At 54.3% G+C, this 19,430-nt stretch overlaps 4 protein-coding genes across 7 annotated transcripts; 3 read left to right on the top strand and 1 right to left on the bottom strand.

Moving 5' to 3' along the window:
• Positions 1–1,207: 1,207 nt before the first annotated feature.
• Positions 1,208–18,797, bottom strand: UBXN10 (UBX domain protein 10). 3 transcript variants are annotated; one of them, XM_079326455.1, is made up of 2 exons: positions 17,187–18,797; positions 1,208–2,628 (listed from the first exon to the last, which is right to left on the bottom strand). In XM_079326455.1, the coding sequence occupies exon 2, from the start codon at positions 2,621–2,623 to the stop codon at positions 1,823–1,825; it is 801 nt and encodes a 266-aa protein (XP_079182581.1). In that variant the 5' UTR covers positions 2,624–2,628; positions 17,187–18,797; the 3' UTR covers positions 1,208–1,822. The 3 variants fall into 3 exon arrangements, with proteins under 3 accessions (XP_079182581.1, XP_079182579.1, XP_079182580.1); XM_079326453.1 differs by lacking the exon at positions 17,187–18,797 and adding an exon at positions 5,171–5,230 and having other exon boundaries at positions 1,208–2,635; XM_079326454.1 differs by lacking the exon at positions 17,187–18,797 and adding an exon at positions 5,171–5,194.
• Positions 9,345–11,574, top strand: LOC306812112 (phospholipase A2, membrane associated-like). Its single transcript, XM_079326390.1, has 4 exons — positions 9,345–9,417; positions 10,072–10,216; positions 10,843–10,949; positions 11,167–11,574. Exons 1-4 carry the CDS (start codon positions 9,381–9,383, stop codon positions 11,310–11,312), a joined length of 435 nt encoding a protein of 144 aa, XP_079182516.1. The 5' UTR covers positions 9,345–9,380; the 3' UTR covers positions 11,313–11,574.
• LOC306812106 (phospholipase A2, membrane associated-like) lies at positions 13,231–14,588 on the top strand. The gene is given in 5 exon segments (XM_079326383.1): positions 13,231–13,236; positions 13,623–13,675; positions 13,924–14,068; positions 14,184–14,293; positions 14,296–14,588. Coding segments are annotated over 4 exon segments (486 nt in total). The 5' UTR covers positions 13,231–13,236; positions 13,623–13,635; the 3' UTR covers positions 14,487–14,588.
• Positions 14,982–17,071, top strand: LOC306812150 (uncharacterized protein). Of its 2 annotated transcripts, none has more exons than XM_079326457.1 (5): positions 14,982–15,230; positions 15,633–15,689; positions 15,860–15,986; positions 16,424–16,530; positions 16,616–17,071. In XM_079326457.1, the coding sequence occupies exons 2-5, from the start codon at positions 15,650–15,652 to the stop codon at positions 16,741–16,743; spliced, it is 402 nt and encodes a 133-aa protein (XP_079182583.1). In that variant the 5' UTR covers positions 14,982–15,230; positions 15,633–15,649; the 3' UTR covers positions 16,744–17,071. The 2 variants fall into 2 exon arrangements, with proteins under 2 accessions (XP_079182583.1, XP_079182582.1); XM_079326456.1 differs by having other exon boundaries at positions 15,104–15,230; positions 15,533–15,689.
• Positions 18,798–19,430: the final 633 nt, after the last annotated feature.

The raw sequence follows: 19,430 nt of genomic DNA, 5'->3' as shown, positions 1-19,430 counted from the left end.
AGGGAGAAAAGAAGTGTTTTCTTGTGCTGTGCTTGCCTAGATGAAGACTTGATATTTTTTGCCCATCTTTGGAGATGCTGTAGTGTGGGTGAGGTGATTAGAACCAAACTCAGCTTTATCAGGAGGAACATCACTGTTCCAAGTTACTGAATTGTCTGATTGTTCTGTTCTTGCTCAGAGCCCCTGTGCTCTCTCAGCTGCCACACTTGTCACTGGTGCTGCTTCCTCCTTGGCTGCAGCAGGACACAAACTTCAGCAAGGTGGTGTGGAGGGCAGCTGACCATCCAAATGCCAGTTTTGACAGCCCCTGAGGTGTTTGCTATCAAATTGAAAGTTTTTTAAGAGCAGGTATGCTGGATAAACCTCAGCTCATGTAAATAATTTAAAGTTCAAGTTTCAGGCTAAAAGGTTTTATTTAACACAGGATGGAAACATTCTGAAATGCAGAGGTAACACAGTGCACACAACAGGCAGAAATAGGGAATTAACTACCCAACACTGCAGGAAACATGGAAAATGGTTCCTTTTCCTGAAACCAAGGGAAATACTTTGTGGTTTTGTTGAAGGCATCCATGTGTTTGGATATCTGGGACTGCTGCTGAGCAATTCCCATCACCAACAGCAGCAGAGACCACTGTCCCATCTGATACTGGTTTTACAAAGCTGCTGGACCCTGAACACTTGATTTAGCATCAGGTGCCACACTCAGCCAGCACCAGCAATCAGATTTCTGCTCCTGTTGTTTGTGCTCCTGTGCAGAGCTGTACACTGAGCTTCAAAATAAATTGGGTTTGCCTCAAAATATTTAAACTCATCTGTGTGGCAAGTGGTCAATTTTTAAAGGAGATTAAAAATTACTGCCTTTGAAATTCCATTAGAAACTAGAAAATATTTCTTTTTTTAGCACAAGCACATTGTGTTTATCTAAACCTGTCAAGTCACCCAACCAGCCTTTTAATGATGGTTTAGTAAAAGATGGTTTACTCCTTGAGCCAATTCCCAGTCAAATCCCATTAATACTTTAAGAATTCCCAAAGCAGCACTTGTTTCTTGGACTATCTCACTTCAGTGTACAGGAGTTAAATGGAATTATCTGTTATATCTCTTCTTAACTATCCACCTATGGATCACGTGAGCCAAATAAGAGAAGGAAGACTAAAGAGAAAATCCTGCTGCTCCCCAAGACAGCCAAAATAATAATTACTTGTTTTTAAAAGATGATTTAGTCATAGTTAAGAGCTGGACTGAGGTTACCCAGAAACACCTGAGCCCTCACAGGTATTCTACAATCAGTCTTGCAATTTAATACTTCACAATAACTCATTAATTAATCAGTTATTACTGTTACTTCCAGATGGTTTTGGGGTTTGATCTCCTTTTCAGTCTCTTGAGATGATGTTCAGGATACTGATAAGCTGAAGGTGGTCCTGTAGCTAAACCAGTTTTGTTTCTACTTTCCTAAATGGTGCTACTGCATTCAGAGAAGTGGTACCTTCCCAAAACATAGAAAAGCACAAGGGGAGAGGTCTTGGAAACCTGAGATTTCAAAGAACATCAGCAACTTCAACAAACCAGAAAGGGTGAAGGTTGGTGGTGCTGAGGCAGAAATTGGTGATGGCACAGGTGACACGAGCTGCTCTGCATCAATCAGGCTTATGCATCTGAAATCCTATTTCAAACATTCTTCCATGTCCATAACTCTGCTTCACAGGGATTTTGTGGGAGATGGAAGATGAAGTAGGTGCAGGAAGCATCAGACTCCATTTTCTGGAAGAAGCAATGCACCCCACAGAGCAGAGGGAGCCAGGGCAGCCCTGTGTGCCTAAAGCTCTGCTGCATCGTGCTGCGGGTCCTGTCGGATGCACAGCACGGACCTGGGCAGGATCCCGCACTCCTGAAGGGACTTGGTGAGGTCAGAGAAGCTCCTCCTGGGAACCTCCATGGTTTCAAGCCTGCAGTGTTGGTAGTTGGCCAACAGTTTCTGTCCTGCCACGGCAAGGACTGTCTGGAGACTGTCAGAGGGCTTGAAGTGGTGCTCAAACCTCTGCCCAGAGGGAGATCGGACAGCGAGCAGCACCTGCGGCTCCTCCAGGCTCTCCTGCCTCACCCACTGCCCAGGGGCACAGGGCCCCTGTGAGCTCTCCTCAGTGGCCATGTCACTTCCTGACAATGTGCTGGCAGATCCCTGTCCTCCAGAAGCAGTGTTGGCTTTGGGAGCATCCTGCTGCCCCTCGCTCAGTGCCAGCGCTCCCGCGGCCCTGCGGATGATGGAGGGCAGCACCCGGTACTTGTTCAGGGAGGAGGAGGAGCTCCTCAAAGGCACTTGCTGCAGGAGCTTTGGGATTTTCTCACGAGACACCTGGGCAGGTGGGAAGGCTGGTTTGGTGAGTGCTGCCCTCTGGCTGTGCAGTAATTCCCGAGGGGAGGCTGCCAGCGGGGAGGATGGCACATGGCACGGACAGGCTTCCACGGCCTGACGGTGGCTCAGGCTTGGCCTCTGTCCCTTGGCAGATTTGGGCCTGGAGACGTGCATGGTGACAGTGCTGGCCCACAGCAGAGCAGCTGAGCCTGGAGGGAAGCAGAGCTGAGCTGGTGCTGAGTCCCCAAAAGCCGCTGTGGCCATCGCACCTGCGGGCTGGGAGCAGAGGGACAAGTTACAGGAACTGGGCAGGAGAGTTCAATCTGCCTGAGACCCCCAGGCTGTGCTGTGTGTCAGGTAATGACAGAACAAATCTGGGCTATCACTGCATTCCCTGTGCTGCAGCAAGGGCTGAGTCACTGAGGGTGGGACATGTGTTATTGGTAGGGACTGGCTTTGGCAGGAATTGTGTAAAGTTGACCCAGAGCTTTGGAGAGTTGTGCCCTTCGCCACTGAATATAAGTTTTTCGGAAAAGTTTTGATGGTTTTTGGAGTAAGTTTTGATGGAAAGAATAACTTCTTTCTTCTGAAGCTGCAAATGGGAGCTGAGTGAAGCTCAGAGCACAGCTCTGGCCTTTTCACTGATCCTGCAGTGGCAGATTCATTTCCCATTGTGGATTTTGGGCTAAGACTGACTGCGTTTCATATTTTAAAGGTATCTCAAGATCACTGAGATTGAAAACTCCTAAATCAATACACAGAAACCTGTGCTGACTCTCCAGTGACCAAAAGCTGCTTAACAGAGAATGATTTACCTGAGGGAATGGCTGGAGCTGTGTCAGGGAGTTTTAGGCTGGATATCAGGAAAAGGTTCTTCCCTCCCCAGAGGGTCCTGGCACTGCCCAGGGAATGGGCACAGCCCCAGGGCTGCCAGAGCTCCAGGAGAGTTTGGAGAGGGTGGGATTGTTGGGGTGTCTGTGAAGGACCAGGAGCTGGACTGGATGGTCCTGGTGGGTCCCTTCCAGCTCAGAATTCCATACTTCTGTGATACAATCTCCTCTGAGGAGGGAAGCCACGTTGTGCTGCATGTTCCACAAAGGAAGCTGCACTCAGAACTCTCACTGTGCCAGCACAGACAGCCCAGCTACTGGGTCACAACCTCACAACATTCTGGATAAGTGCCACAGGGAACCTCCTCTTCTGCTCCTGTGGGTTTTGTGGCAGCATTTACCACGGGGGCAAAAAAAGGTCACCTTGGATTGCTTGGCATTCTCCAGAAATGACACAGTCACATTCAGCTGCTGTTTGTCACCCCAGCAGTGTGTGGGTCAATGCAAAGCCAAGGGCAAAGCCTTACACTGGTTTGGGCAATCCCAGGCACACCTGGGTGCAGGAGGGATGAAGAGCAACTCTGAGAGAAAACGACCTGCAGAGCTGCCTCCAGCTCAGGGGTCCCCAGCAGGGGAAGGACCTGGAGCTGTTGGAACAAGTCCAGAGGAGGCACCAGGATGATCAGAGGGATGGAGCAGCTCTGCTGAGAGGAAAGGCTGAGAGAATTGGGATAGCTCAGCCTGGGGAGGAGGCCCCAGGGTGACCTAAGTGTTGCCTTCCAGTACCTGAAGGAGCTGACATGACAAGGGAGAGAGACTCTCTTCAAGGGCCTGGAGTGCCAAGACAAGAGGAAATGACTTCCCATTGTGCCAGACAGGATCTTGGGATGTAATTGTTCCCGGAGAAGTAGGGAGGCCCTGGCACAGGGTGCCCAGAGCAGCTGTGGCTGCCCCTGGATCCCTGGAAATGTCCAAGGCCAGGCTGGATAGGGCTGGGAGCAGCCTGGGGTAGTGGAAGATGTCCCTGCCCATACCAGGGGTGGAACAAGACAGTCTTTAAGTTCCCCTCCAACCTAAACCCTTCTGGGATTCTATTCTAAACCAAACAGAGAGAACAGCCCCTGTGGCGCTTTGCCAGCGTTGTGTTTGTTATTTAACATTTCATTCTCCCCCAGCTCAGCACGGCCGAGGCAGAGTCGCAGCACGCCCAGCCCAGCCCCAGCTGAGCCTCCAGCCGGGGGCACACGGACACTGGCCCGGCTGACTCACCCCCGCTCCCCAGGAGCCCGTGGGAGGCACAGGGGCTGTGCCTTCCCCTCGCTGCCGCTAACAAATAAACTCCACGGCAACAACGCCTGCACCGAGGCACAACTCCCAAGCGCACGGGAACACTTACAAACATCCCCAGCAACGCTGCCACTCCCAAGAATAAACCCCCGAGCAACCAGGCTGGCAGAAGCCCTGGTGGGACCCTCCGGCAGTCAGTGCTAGTGTATGTTAGTGGGACAGGCTGAAAACACGGGCTCTGCTGAGGGTGGGATGGGCAACCACAGCCAGGGAGGGCTGTGCCCACAGCGACCCAAAACCGCGACCGAGGGCCTGCGAGGGTGGGCACGTCACCCCTGAGCTGGGCTGGCTCCGGCTGGAAGGGACAGTGCCAGCTCGCCTGGTGTCACCTCCTGCTCCAGCAGGGCCAGCCCAGAGCGCGGGGCACGGGCTGCTGCAACAGCTCCGGGAGGGACACTGCACCCCTCTCTGGGCAATGCATTCCAGCCGCTCCTCACGTCCGGGTGCAGCTCCCTGTGCACTGCCCCCTGCGCCTGTCCTGGTGAGGGCTAGCACAGCCCTCAGCGCCACAGCCGGGCCCCGCCGGCAGAGCCCGGCTCTCCAGCACGGCTCCACAGCCCCGCAGCCACATCCCGGTCCCGCTCCCTCCCCCGGTCCCGGTCCGTGTCCCGGTCCCGGCCCCGCCGTCCCTCACCTGCCCCGCGCCCGCCGCACGGCGCCGTTGCCGTGGAGACCGCGGCACTTCCGGGCACGCGCCACGCCCCGCCCCGCCAAGCCCCGCCCCCCGCCGCGCGCGGGAATGGGAATGGGAATGGGAATGGGAATGGGAATGGGGATGGGAATGGGAATGGGAATGGGAATGGGAATGGGAATGGGAATGGGGATGGGGATGGGAACGAGAATGGGAATGGGAATGGGAATGGGGATGGGGATGGGGATGGGGATGGGGATGGGGATGGGGATGGGGATGGGGATGGGGATGGGGATGGGAATGGGAATGGGAATGGGAATGGGGATGGGGATGGGAACGAGAATGGGAATGGGAATGGGGATGGGGACGGGAACGAGAATGGGAATGGGGAACAGGGGAAAGAGAAGGGGAATGGGAATGAGAATGGGGATGGGAATGGGAATGGGAATGGGAATGGGAATGGGAATGGGAATGGGAATGGGAATGGGGATGGGGATGGGGATGGGGATGGGGATGGGGATGGGGATGGGGATGGGGATGGGGATGGGGATGGGAATGGGGATGGGGATGGGGATGGGAATGGGAATGGGAATGGGGATGGGGATGGGAACGAGAATGGGAATGGGAATGGGGATGGGGACGGGAACGAGAATGGGAATGGGAATGGGGATGGGGACGGGAACGAGAATGGGAATGGGGAACAGGGGAAAGAGAAGGGGAATGGGAATGAGAATGGGGATGGGAATGGGAATGGGAATGGGAATGGGAATGGGAATGGGAATGGGGATGGGGATGGGGATGGGGATGGGGATGGGGATGAGGATGGGGATGGGAATGGGGATTGGGGATGGGGATGGGAATGGGAATGTTAATGTTAATGGGAAAGGGAGACCGGGTGGGAATGGGAATGGGGACAGTGATGGGAATGACGACAGGAATGGCAATGGGAACAGCAGCTGGAACAGCAGTGGGAATCGGGATGGATGGGAATGGGAACCCCAATGGGAATGGGAAAGGGAACAGGGGCAGGGACAGGCAGGAGTGGGACAGCTGGGATGTCACAGGGTGGATCCAGCAATGGGAATGGGGCTGGGACAGCTGGGATGGATGCAGCAGTGGGAATGGGGCTGGGATGATTGGGATGTCCCAGGATGGATTCAGGGACAGATCCAGGGATGGGATAGCTGGGATGTTCCAGGGTGGACCAAGGGCTTGAAGCAGGGCTGGGAATAGCTGGGATGTCCCGGTGTGGATTCAGGTATGGGGACAACCAGGCTGTCCTGGCGTGGATGGAACCAAGGCTGGGAAGAGCTGTGATGTGCCAGTGTGGTCCTGGGGGATGTCCCCAGCCTCAGGGGCTGTGGGCTCTGCAGGGGCCATGACGTGGCCTCAGGCACAGGAGCAGCCCCAGGACATTGGGAAGATTCAGGAGGATTTGTCCTGCTGGACACAAAGGATGGGGGGAGCAGGGGGTGGCTCAGGGGCCTCTCACAAACTCCACCCATGGGTGACCGTGGTACCCCGGGGTGTCCCAGCCCTTCCACAAGAATTCCCATTCCTCCAACCCACCCAAAGCAAAACCACAATGGTGTCACCCTGCTTAAATACCCAAATCTTTGGGATTGAGCCCTAACACTTTAAAACCAAGATGTTATAGTCCATCCTGAGCAAAGGCAGCAGGACGGGAACACAAGCCAGGGTTTAACCTCCCTGTGACATTATTCAGTGACCACTGAGTAAAAGCAGACAAACAAACCCCAAACTCATGAACTGTGATGAAAACACCTTTTTAAAATTACACTTAACACACAAGATCACACAGGGACCTAGAGCAACTGCTTTGGGGGAGCTTCATGCTGGGGAAGCTGCAGCTGTGAGGGAGGGTGAGTCCTCCTGATCCCCCCAGCTACAAATGATCCCTGAGTCAGTTTTCCTTCTGGGAACACTTCATTTAACACCAACCTTTTCCACCTCTCCCCTTTAATCCCTTTCTAAACCCACTCCTACTTAAGCAGCTGCTGCTCCCACTAACAGATGCCCATCGAAGGCAGCAAGAAACAAGCAATAAAGTTCCACCATAAACTTGGGGTCTCCACCCTGCTAGGTGGGAGGATCAAGGCCAACCTGTGCACTAAAAAGAAATAAAATAAGGAGGGAAATAGTTTCCTATCAGCTCACCCCAGCCCAGGATGTTTAGCAATGTTGCAGATCAAAGCACACGGGGTATTTACACTTCAGTAAGGCCCTGAGCAAACAGATGGGTGGCTGATACCCAGCTCTCCTTGCTCCATAGGAAGGCTGAAAAGTTCCACATTTCCAATGGGATAATAACTTCCATACGTGGTTTTTAAACCTTGAGTTTGTAGGTTGGTTAAACACAGGGTTTAGCTTCAAGTGGGCACTCCCCTGAGTGGATCCTCCACTGAGAGGGAGGGCTTAAAATGAGGGGATTTGGTTAAAACCACGTGTGGATCCCAAATCCACATAACCTCAGCTCTCTGCTCTCCATTTATGTCTCTGGACAATGCTTTTCACACAGATTTATCCAAACTCTACAGCAAAACCCCAGATTTTATCTCCAAATCCAGGGGCCAGCAGTGCCAAAGCAGGAGCAGCACAGACAACTACCACAGTGGGGAAAACCTTCTGCAATGGAAGTGTTTTTTGGAGGAGGTGGGAAGGGATTGATTGATTGATTGATTGATTGATTGATTGATTATTAGGGATGGCCTGGTTTCAAAAGCCAGGTGGGGAAAGCAAGGGTTGTAGTTGTCACTGTGGGGTTTTAGAGTGGTTTCTTGTGCTTATGGCAAGTGGGGAGGAAGGTGAGATGTCACTCCCCATCCTTAACAGGCTTGGATGGGGTTTTATTCCACTTGTAGCAGGAAATAAAAGGTTAGAGGGAAGGAAAAGCCTGGGACAGACAGCTCTGCCACCTTGGAGGGCAGCTGAGAGGTGACATCCCTTCTATATCAGCTTTGGTGGCTCTCAGGAATTTCAGCAAAGGTTTCTCTTCTTGACTCCAGACCAGCCAGTCATTTCTTTAGAATTCCCAACCCAAATTTCCCCCCCTAGGAGCGTGGTTAATCCCTGGGGTGGGGCCCTGCTTATCACTCAATGCCTGCATTTGTGTCTGTGTTTGCTCTAGGCCCCAGGGTTTCAAGGGAAAACAGCAGTTTTTGTTCTTTATCTCCTCTGGTTTTCTGTCTCCCCTGTGTTTCTGTATCATGTTTAGGTTATGGTAATTAAATAAACTGTATTCCCAAAGGATTCCAAACTGGGTTTTCAAGGCTTTTCCAGTCTTTGCTGCTGATGGTTTAATTTCACAGCCCCCTTGCCCCCTGAGCAGACAGGAAAACTGCAGACCCAGGAATTGCAATCCTGGTGTTTGCTGCTCTCCCTTGCAATTTGGCACAGCTGGATTTGGACACAGCCATGGATTTGGGGGGGGGGGCAGTTGCATGGAAGGAGCTGAGGGAAACCATCTTTGAGGCTTCAGGGGGCCAGCTGGCAGAACTGAGGGAACACTGAGCCCAAAGTGCTGCCTCTACACCTGGAAAAGGATTCAGCAGCCTCTGAGGTGCCATCTTGGGTGTAAATCAATTTTAACCCCTTTCTTCAGCTACCAAATCCCGTGGATTTTAAAACCATGGCCATGACCAAGGCCTCATGCAGGGATGGAGATGATGATGGAGGAAGCATTGGTGCTCACTGCTGTGGGAAAACTCATGTTTTTTGGTGAAGACAAGGATGGGAATTGGCTCCCTGCTTCCAGACAAGCCTGGCTTAGGATGACTGACACCATCAGCACAGATAGAGGAGGGGGTGGGCCTGGCAGGGATATAAACCCACCCTGCTGAGCCAGCAGCATCAGAGCTGCAGGTCTGGCTGGGGTAAGGAGAGGGGATTTCACTGTCCTGGGGCAGCTCAGGGCATGGGGGGAGGCTGCAGGTCCTGAGCTGCTCCAGCAGCCCCAGGCAGGCCATGCCACTGCATCCCTGCCAATCCCCACATCCCAAACTGGGCTGCAGAGCCACTGGGATTCCCTTGGTGATGCCTTAGAGCCCTGTGCACCCACAGTGACACCAATGTCACCTGAGGGACACCCAGCTGTCTCCATGGCCCTGCTGTGGGCACTGGAGAGGTTTCTGTCCTGCCCCTGGATCATCACCCATCCCTGTTGTTGTTGTTCCCTCTCCAGAGCAGCCCCAGGATGAGGAATCTCCTCCTTGCCCTACTCCTGGCTTGTGGTAAGTGCCTGCTGTCCCCTGAATCCACCTACAGACCATGAGTCTTTGTGCACAATACAAGTTTTTGTTTCATTCTGGTAGTTTCTCTCTAGTGCTTTGTGTAGGACTGCTGCAGTCCTGGAGGGCTTGGTGATGGGGAGGCTTTGGGATGCTGAGATCCATATTTATTTTGGGAGGCCTGTTGTCACCTTTCCTGCCTATGCCAAGCTCATGGCTGATCCTGGTGATGGGGGATTGCAGTTAGCAGCATGGCAGAGCCAGTCCAGAGGGCAAAATGTCTTGTACCAGACCAAATCCAGAGCCAGAGTGAAAAAGTCATCCTCCCTGAGAGGATGGCCCCAGCACAGGGTGCCCAGAGAAGCTGTGGCTGCCCCAATCCTAGAACTGTCCAAGGCCAGGTTGGATGGGTCTTGGAGCAACCTGGGATAGTGGAAAGTGTCCCTGCCCACGGTAAGAGGTGGAACAAGATGGGCTTTGAAGTTTCTTCCAGCCCAAACCATTCCATCACTCTGAAGGAGGGGATAAAGGTTCTCGTGGTTCCAATCCTGAAAGCGCAGGTTTCTAGGCTGATTTAACACCCGGGCCCGGAGCAGGGTGCAGGGAACGCCCCGGGCCCGTGCCCTGCCCCGCGCCACCGCAGCCGTGTCCCCGCAGGGCTGCGCCCGGCCGGCGGCAGCGCGCTGCAGCTGGAGCGGATCATCCGTGCGGCCACGGCCCGGAGCGCGCTGCTCTCCTACGGCTGGTACGGCTGCTTCTGCGGCATCGGCGGCTCCGGGACCCCGGTGGATGCCACCGACCGGTGAGTGCCGCCCCGGGACCCCGGTGCACCCCACCGCCCGGTGAGTGCCGCCCCGGGACCCCGGTGCATCCCACCGCCCGGTGAGTGCTCACATCGGGACCCCGGTGCATCCCACCGACCGGTGAGTGTCACACCGGGACCCTGGTGGATGTCACCGCCCGGTGAGTGTCACACCGGGACCCTGGTGGATGCCACCGACCGGTGAGTGCTGACACCGGGACCCCGGTGCATCCCACCGCCCGGTGAGTGCTGACACCGGGACCCCGGTGCATCCCACCGCCCGGTGAGTGCTGACACCGGGACCCCGGTGCATCCCACCGACCGGTGAGTGCTCATACCGGGACCTCGGTGCATCCCACCGCCCGGTGAGTGCTCACACCGGGACCCCGGTGCATCCCACCGCCCGGTGAGTGCTCATACCGGGACCTCGGTGCATCCCACCGACCGGTGAGTGCCCACACGGGATCACCATTCCCAGCCCGGGACCTAAAATCCCCGCTGGGCGCGGGTTTGCACCATTCCCCAGCCAAGTCTTGCCCTGCCGCCTCCTCTTCCATCGCCTTAAATTTGAGGCTGGAGCTCGCCCTGCCCTGCAGGGCCCGTGGTTTGACGAGGTGCCCCCGCAGGTGCTGCCAAGCCCACGACTGCTGCTACAGGAGGCTGAGGGAGGGCAGCTGCAGCCCCCTGATCACCCCGTACAGCTTCACCTCCAGCGATGGGAACATCACCTGCAGTGAGTAGCGACCATTCAGACCCCCAAGCCCGGAGCAGGGCACTCAGGAGAGCCCCCCTGGGTGAAGCCAGCCCCACTCCCGGCCGGCTGGGATGATGAAATGGGCGCTGGGGATGCGGGCAGGCTGGGGAGGGTGAGCACTGGGACAGACACGCTGCTCTTTCCCGCTCTGGCCGGGAAAGGCGCCGCAGGGCTCCGTGTTTCCCCCTGTTCGCAGGCGATGGGCAGAGCTGGTGCGAGAGAGAGACCTGCCTGTGTGACACCGCGGTGGCCTCGTGCTTCGCCAGCACCCTGCACTCCTACAACAATTCCTACCGCTTCTACTTCAAGCTCAAATGCCAAGGAAGCAAGCTGCAGTGCTGAGGAGGGGGAATCTGCACACAGAGTGCCAGATTTTGGCTGGTTTTCCCCAGCAAGAAATGCCTGGGTTGGGGGCTCAGAAAAGGTAGAGCCCCCGAGGCTCCCTGTGCTGCTCAGGGTGAGAAGGGCACACTCACCATGGATGGAGAGCCACCAGTTCTTGGAAAGACACACCAGTTTCCTCTTTTTTGTCCCTTCCTCCTCTCTTAATTTCATTTCCTAGCAAAGATAATAAAGAGATACAATAAAAAGGATGTAAGCTGGTTCTCCATGGTGGTTCTCTGTAAGGGCTGCTGAGATTGAGGCACTGCAATGGTGACTGCCAAGTCTGGGGAGCACTTCTTCTTCCCACAGCTCAACACATTTGCCTCACACCCCAAAATTTCCATGGACAGAGCTGTAATTCACATATCTGTCCCAATGCAGAGCAATAAGTTTGGAGACAAGTTGCCCAGAGAAGCTGTGACTGCCCCTGGATCCCTGGCAGTGTCCAAGGCCAGGCTGGACAGGGCTTGGAACAATCTGGGATAGTGGAAGGTGTCCCTGCCATGGCAGGGGGAGCACTGGGTGAGCTTTAAGGTCCCTTCCAGCCCAAACCAACCTGGGATTCTGGGAGACTGTGAATTTCCAATTCCTAGCTCAGCAGGCACATCCAAACAGCTTTGTGAGGAATGCTGACAGTCCCAGGAATACAAGAAGAGGCTTCACATCACAAACTGAGCCACAGCTCAGCACAGGGAGAAGCTCACAGGAGTATCCCCAGTATCTTCTGGGGTGTTTTGCTTCTGGCACATGAGAATTTTACTAGGACACAACTGCTCTTTTACGTCTATTTCCTGCTATAAACAATTCCATACAAAGCATTTCATAGAAACACATTTTCCTATTCAAACACAATAAAACCAGGAAAACTGACTGGATTATGAGTATATAAACTAATTGAAAATGATTAATGAGGCAGTAATTTTCTTAAGCAGCATTAATGGGTTATGAGCAATTCAGATAAGGCACATACCAGCCAGGGACCATCACCTGTGACACCAGAGACAAAGTGGAGCCAGAATCAGGGCTTGGCTGAAAACTCAGTCAGTGGAGCACAATAAAAACCTATTTTTCCAGCACATAAGACAAAAGACCCAGATCACCTTCCTTCCTTAATGTCCTTCCCAAACCAAATCAATCAGAGATTTCATGACTCATGAAAATCAAGGTCAAAGAATAATCATCCACAGAGGAAGGAAGATTTCAAAGCCTTAATCATTACATTAGGCAAGTGCTAATTTAGGAGGGCAGTTGATGACTGAAGGGCATAATGAGGGGGTGAAAAAATCACAAGGAGAGAAATAAAGGGAAGTTGCACTTTCTCACCACAGAATATTAATTTTGCTTCTCTATTTTCTCATAGTGAGTGAGGGTGTAATCATCCAGTGTCTGCCCAACCTCCTGTCTCTGGGAACTGCACATTAAGAGATGCTTTCAGTGTTGGGACTTTTCCCAGAGAAGTGATAACTCTCCTTGAACCACCTTACACCTTCTTGAAAGCCCCAAATTTGCTGTGTCCATGCCCAGCCTGAACCAGAGCTGTTCTTTCCCCCCCCAGTGTGGCTCCTTGGTGCTGGGAAGGGCAGAGGAGATCATTGGGCATCTCTGACCAAGGCAGAACATGTTTGCTTCCTCCTCAGGCTGGAAGTGATGCTGCTTTTCCACCTCATCCCACCCAGCACCCACCCCAGGCACGGGGTACAGAGCGGGGGCATCTGGGGATTTCTGACATTCTGTGAAAAGGGGAAGGATGGCACCTTCTCCTTTGCAGGGAAACCCAGTCAGCGAGATTTGGGCCAAAAGAGCCCCAGGCAGATGGGAGCAAAGTATATAAAGCAAGCCCAGTTGGCTGCAGGGCACTGCAAGGCAGCAGGGCTTTCCCAAGGTAAGTGGGGATGGAGGATTGCTTCTCCTTCTTTTCCTCCTTTCCCCAGAAACTGCAGTGCAAGCAGGAAGAAAGTGCCATGCTGGGGAAGCAGGATTGAAGGAGATGCTGCCTCAGACTCCAGCCCAGAAGAAGAGCAGTGGGTGCAGCCCTTGAAGGCTGAACATCCCTCCAATTTTTATCCTTTTCTCCTGATTTTGCTTCTTCCCACCCCTCCCTCATCTGATTCCCATCCCTGATGTTTTGTGCTGAAACAACAGGCACATCCTCACCCCCCTCATTGCTCCTAGTCCCTGGAGAGAGGCAGAACTCCTGCTCCTGGATGATGAGGAAAGGAAGAAGAAGGTGGTTGGTATAACAGAGAATGGTTTGTTTTCCTCCCCCAGAGCTGTCAGAAGGATGAACTCTCTCCTCGGCCTCTCTGTGCTGCTTGTGTGGGGTAAGCATCCTCTCCCTGTCCCAAGGCTCTCTGTGCACTTACATCCATTGAAATTAGGACCAGGCTGGTGATTCCTTCACCTCTCCCAGATACACAACTCTCCTGTGCCAAGCTGGGAACATTTCCTCTCCATTGCATTATAATTTCTAAGACATCATCACCCTAGTGCCAATTTGGGGGCTGGAGAGATGGAGATGCTGTTGAGGGGAAGAGAATCAGTGTGATCTCCCTGATTTCTCCCCCTCCAGGCTTGTCCCCAGCCCATGGGAGCCTCTTGCAGCTGCACCAGATGATCTCAAAGGTGACAGGGAAAAATGCTCTCCTGTATTACGGCTTCTACGGCTGCTACTGCGGCCTGGGGGGCAAGGGGCAGCCCAAGGATGCCACAGACAGGTGAGAATCCACTTAAAAACCTGCACTGACATATTTTTGAATATTTGAAGATTTTGAAATTTGTGGGGTAAAGTGAAGAAAACTTCATCCCCTAAAGCTTCGATCTCCTGTGCAGATGTTGCCAGCTGCACGATACTTGCTACCAAAACCTCCAGAAGTACCACTGCAATGCCAAGACACGGATCTACCACTACAGCTGCCACCACAGCAGGCTGTCCTGCAGTGAGTAGGGCTCTGGAAAAGGGGGGTGTCACCCCCAAAGCCAGGACTAACCCTGGGCTCTGGTCATCCCATAGGATCTGGTTCCCGGTGCTCCTACTTGTCCTGTGAGTGCGACCGCAGCCTGGTGCTGTGCCTGAGGAGAAACCTCAGCAGCTACAGCAAACAGCACCAGTTCTACCCCAACACACTGTGCTGATACTACAGCAAACAGCACCAGTTCTACCCCACACACTGTGCTGATACTACAGCAAACAGCACCAGTTCTACCCCAACACACTGTGCTGATTCTACAGCAAACAGCACCAGTTCTACCCCAACACACTGTGCTGATTCTACAGCAAACAGCACCAGTTCTACCCCACACACTGTGCTGATTCCACAGCAGACACCACCAGTTCTACCCCACACACTGTGCTGATTCCACAGCAGACACCACCAGTTCTACCCCACACACTGTGCTGATGCTACAGCAAACAGCACCAGTTCTACCCCACACACTGTGCTGATTCCACAGCAGACACCACCAGTTCTACCCCAATACACTGTGTTGATGCTGGGAGCTGCAAGGTGGGGCTGGGATTGCTCTTCATCCCTGCTCTGACCACACCAGAGCTGCTGTAACTTAATAAAATAAAATAAACAGTGTTCTTGTTCAATGTCTCCGGTCCTCTGAGAGCTGGGCAGGGAGAGAAATCCCCGTAAATAATCAACATCCTCTCAAACTTTCCAAGACTTTCCAAAATTTCTCAAAACTTTTCCTCGGCCCCTGCGTCACTCGAGGCTGCAGCCCAGGGGAGAGGGGGCTGGCCGGGGGAAGGGGCGTAGCGTTCCCTGTTTGGGACAGACGAGTCATTCTGGAGCTTCCACTTGGAGCTCGCAGGCTGAACACGGAGGGAAAACTCTCCCCGAGAGGACAGACTGACAGAGAGGAAGATCCCTGGTAGGCAACTCCCCCCCTCACCCCGCTGCTGCGGGATGAAAAATGCGGGGGGATGTTGGGGGGAGGCAGCGGGAGCGGCCCGTGGCCGCAGGGAAAATGTGATCGCTTCAGATGGAGCACGGCTGGGAGGCTGCGCTGCACAGGGAGAGATGGGGCCAGAAGCGGTGGGACAGGAGCGGAAAATGCTGGAGGGGAGGGACAGGAGGTGGGGGATGCTCAGGTGCAGCTTCAGAAACCACTCGCGCCCGGCCGACAGGCAGCAACACTGATGGGAGGGGGCACAGCTGCTTTCCTCCCTCCAGGTTTTGGGGGTTGATCCGATTTCAAAGGAAGCTTCTCACGGCAGCTCCTGCCAAACTGGCCACGCTGCCTGGCTGAGCCTGCCCCTGTTTCTCCGCCCAGGCCCAGGTGAGACGAAGATGAAGGTCCTGCTGGTGCTGACGATGCTGTTTGCCTGCAGTAAGTGCATTCCCGAGCCTCAGACGGGAGCCAGGCTCATCCCCAAACTCCTGTGCACTCCTCAGGGAGACTCCCAGCAAAACCTCCTTCCCTCCCCAGTTCCCCAGGTCTCATTTCTGCATATAACTTAAAGGAAAAAAAAAAAAAATCGCATTTTATGGTCACTCTAGGTGTGTTCACAGCTCACGGGAAGCACCCACGCGCGTTCACACCAGGACTCGAGGGAAGCACCGTAGGAAACCTGACTGCCCATGGATGCTACTCGGGATTGGGCACCTCGAGGGCTTCAGTGGATCGGTACAGGCAACGCTGGTCCCAGAGGGCTAACGCTGGCCCCGGGGTAACCCCGGGGCTCTGCACAAGCCCAGCAGCCCCCGCCAAAGCTTTGCAAAATGCAGCCCAGGTGCTTGGCAGCAGCAGGAAGGAATCAGGTTTTCGGGAAGCAAGGCAGTGATCACCCCTAATTCCATCCGAGAGTCAGCAGGGTGGTGCCAGTGCCCGCTGCCCGGTCCGGGGCACGGCACCGTGGCGAGGGACGGTCCTGCAGGCAGGATGGGGAGCAGGGCTCGCAGGGGGAGGCTGAGGCTTGGTGTGGGACGGGCAGGACAGAGAAGCTTCTGGGTGATCCAGAGCAGCAGGACGCAGAGCTGGAGGCTCTTCCCACGCCGCTCGTGTCAGCTGGGGCAGAAGCAGCAGTGCCCCAGTCCCGGCGAGCCCAGGCTCTCCTCCCGCAGGTGCTGCGTGCTCCGAGCCTGCTGCTATGCCAGGCTGGCAGCGCGGCGCTGCCGCCCGGGACCCGTGCAGCCCCTCGCTGCGGCCCGGCCAGGGATCCCCACCTGCAGTGAGTGCTCGGCATCCCCTCCCCACGCCCTCCCCGTGCCCGGGCCGCTCGGGGAAGGTCTCAGGCGCTCTGTCGGTCCCCGCAGGGTCGGGCACGCCGTGCCAGCGAGGCGCCTGCAGGTGCGAGAGGGCGGCGTGGCAGTGCCGGGCTCAGCTGCGCCGGGCTCAGCTCCGCCGCCGCGCCCGCTGCCGGGGACGAGCCGGGCGCTGCTGAACCAAAACCTCCCTTTGCAAATCATCTCCGGGCTGAGCCGCGAAGGGATGCCACCGGCAGCGCCTCCCAGCCCTGGCGAGTCTCCTCCTCGGGGCCTTTTGGCTTGGAGCCGAGGACAGCAGCGCTCGGGTGACGGCGTGAGGAGGGGCAGCAGCGCTGCCATGATGCTCCAGCACGGCCAAGCAAGGCAGGAGTGGGCGCTGCCGCTCGTCCCTCTGCGGGCGGGATGGGGAGCATCGCCCTCGGCAGCCTGTCCGCTCGCTGCGCTTCCTGCTTCACAGCAAATCCCCTGCTCTTGCTGCAAAATAAAACCACAGAGCCCAAAGCACCGGTTCGCAGCGTGCCGTGACTCAGCTGAGCCCAGCGACCACCCCTCACCTCCCAGACAGGTTTCCTGTTGAAGTACTCGGCAAAAATGACACTTGAGAGGTGACACAACTCACCCCCGAACTGTCTCAGTGTAGCTTCAGGCCTGAAAACCTTCAGGCTCTGAAAATGTCCAGTTTTTCTGAGAAGTGGAGACTGGTGGAAGGGCTGGGGGCAGGCACGGTGTGGGAGGGCCAGGCTTGGACTTCCATGATCCTTGTGGGTCCCAGCTCGGGATATTCTGTGATCCCCTAAATCTCAGCTGTGACAGGATGGCCAGGAGCTTGCCTCACACCCAGTGCTGAACAAAACAGAGTTCTCACCAGAAAAGAATGTATTGGCACAATTCTGCAACAGCCCTGAGCACATTCCTTAGGAAAAGGCAGTTCAGGCAGTGGCTGCTTCCCCCCACCTCAACATCCCCAGGTTCTGTACCGTGGGGTGCCCACTCCAGCAGGTCTCTGTGCTCCAAACCACCTTAGGGGGGCTCAGCAAGGAAAAAAAGCCCCAGAAACAGCAGCAAAACCCTCTTTCCTCAGGGACAGATGCCCAGCTGGAATTCACACCCTGCATTTCCCCACAGCTGAAATCAATGGCATCAGGAAACAGCCCTGAAATCAGCTGTGCTTCTGACAGCTGTCAGCCAGGAATCAGGTCCTGCCACCCCTCCAGCCATGTGGAATCCTGGGGTTTCCACAGAAATGGGAGATGAGGAAAGAGCCCTTTGCCCAGGAACTGATGATTGCAGGGTGTAAATCAAGGATCAAATCCTCACCAAAAGGATGGATATCCCAGAGAGATTGCAGGCTGGGATAACTGAATCACTCTCCCTTTGTAAATTCTGGGTGAATTTTAACCATCCATGAATCTTCCTGCTTGGACATCCAACTGTACAAATCCATTCATACAAATCCTCCAAATGCTGATTTTTTGGCTCAGATACTGCATCCCCTCAGAGCATTGCAATAAACTAGGCTGCAAGAGTTGTAGTTTTCATACTATGAAACAAAATCCACAGCTTCCCAATAGGCATTTGGCCTGTGGGGTCTTATTTCCCATTTGGAGAAGGGATCCTGCAAACCTGCCACAGCCAGAGGGGCTGAGGTGGACAGGCTTTGGATTGGAGCTCAGTCAGTTTGTGGACAAGAATTCACCTGTGATAAAACTGTTGTGGACTTAGAAAATTCTGAATTGTGCAAATCCTGGTTTAGCCAATTAACACCATCCCAGGGGACTACTCAAATTAGCCCAGAGAGCTGATGAGGCAAAGGGCCTATGCCAGAGGGGGGAAGAGATTTTGCTGAGCTGAGTTCCCTTTTCTCAGCATCTCTCTGATTCCCACGCAAGTTGCATCCTTGTTCCCTGCCTCAGTTTCCCTACCAGCCCTGAGGGGACTTCCTCCCCTGCTTCAGTGCCTGTCCATGCTGGAGTTCCCCAAAAAGCAGCACAGATCAGTTGTAATCTCTGCAAGAACATATCTGCTAAATGATTGCTCAGTACCACCAGTTTAATTAGAAATTCTCCTTGAGCAAATGACACAAGCAGCCTCCTTCCCCCCCACCTTCCATCATACATCACTTGTATTTTTTATTCCCTGCCACTTGCCTTATTTTGCTTCTAATTAAAGTGAACCACACACCTGATGCCATGAGATATTTGAGAGCAAAACACAATGCCCAGCACACACATGGGGATCTTCCTCCACTCTCAGTGTTGCATCTCATCCACTCTGGTAAGCTGGAACAGGAGGAGACTTTACACTGGCTGCATTTTCCCCCTGCCCAGGTAAGTCAGGATGGAAACTGTAAGACACAGAATGGTGTTTTCTAGCCAAGACACCCAGGAAGAAAGTTGGTCATGGAACAACAGACTCCTCAGATAATCTCACTCCACCCACTGTGATGGGCAGGGACACCTTACACTAAGTGGCTCCTGCTCTCCCTCAAGTTCTCATTTTACTCAGACAAGTGCTGGGAATGCACCTGGAACCATGCACAGACTCGACCCCAGGCTGCCCCACACAACCAAAACCTCCTGCCAAGACCTCCACCATACAGGACATCCCACAGCCTGTGTCTCCAGCACAGAATCACATAGACTGAAGTGGATGGAAATACAGGAAAAGTGCCAGGAATAAGGCAAATAAGCATTTGTGGAACAGTGAGTTTGCTCTGGGGGAATCAGGGTGGCTGTGCCAGGTTCCCATCCAGGATGGGAGGGTCATCTCAAACCCTTGGGAAGGACAAGGCCCCTCCTCAGGGAAGTCTCCAAGCTCTGAACTTCATCATAACCCAGCAAAGCAAATCCCAACAATCCAGGCA

Source organism: Erithacus rubecula (genome assembly GCF_903797595.1).
Source record: "Erithacus rubecula genome assembly, chromosome: 24".
Lineage (NCBI taxonomy): Eukaryota > Metazoa > Chordata > Aves > Passeriformes > Muscicapidae > Erithacus > Erithacus rubecula.
Note: the sequence above shows the minus strand (reverse complement) of the source record. Positions and strands in the feature narration are given on the sequence as shown.

Bases quoted from the DNA above. Each gene is read 5' to 3' on its own strand.
- UBXN10 (XM_079326455.1), bottom strand. From the start codon at position 2,623: ATGGCCACAGCGGCTTTTGGGGACTCAGCACCAGCTCAGCTCTGCTTC.
- LOC306812112 (XM_079326390.1), top strand. From the start codon at position 9,381: ATGAGGAATCTCCTCCTTGCCCTACTCCTGGCTTGTG. The intron at 9,418-10,071 runs GTAAGTGCCTGC...GTGTCCCCGCAG, and splicing joins TGCCCTACTCCTGGCTTGTG to GGCTGCGCCCGGCCGGCGGC. The intron at 10,217-10,842 runs GTGAGTGCCGCC...GTGCCCCCGCAG, and splicing joins CCGGTGGATGCCACCGACCG to GTGCTGCCAAGCCCACGACT.
- LOC306812150 (XM_079326457.1), top strand. From the start codon at position 15,650: ATGAAGGTCCTGCTGGTGCTGACGATGCTGTTTGCCTGCA. The intron at 15,987-16,423 runs GTACAGGCAACG...CTCCTCCCGCAG, and splicing joins TCGAGGGCTTCAGTGGATCG to GTGCTGCGTGCTCCGAGCCT. The intron at 16,531-16,615 runs GTGAGTGCTCGG...CGGTCCCCGCAG, and splicing joins GCCAGGGATCCCCACCTGCA to GGTCGGGCACGCCGTGCCAG.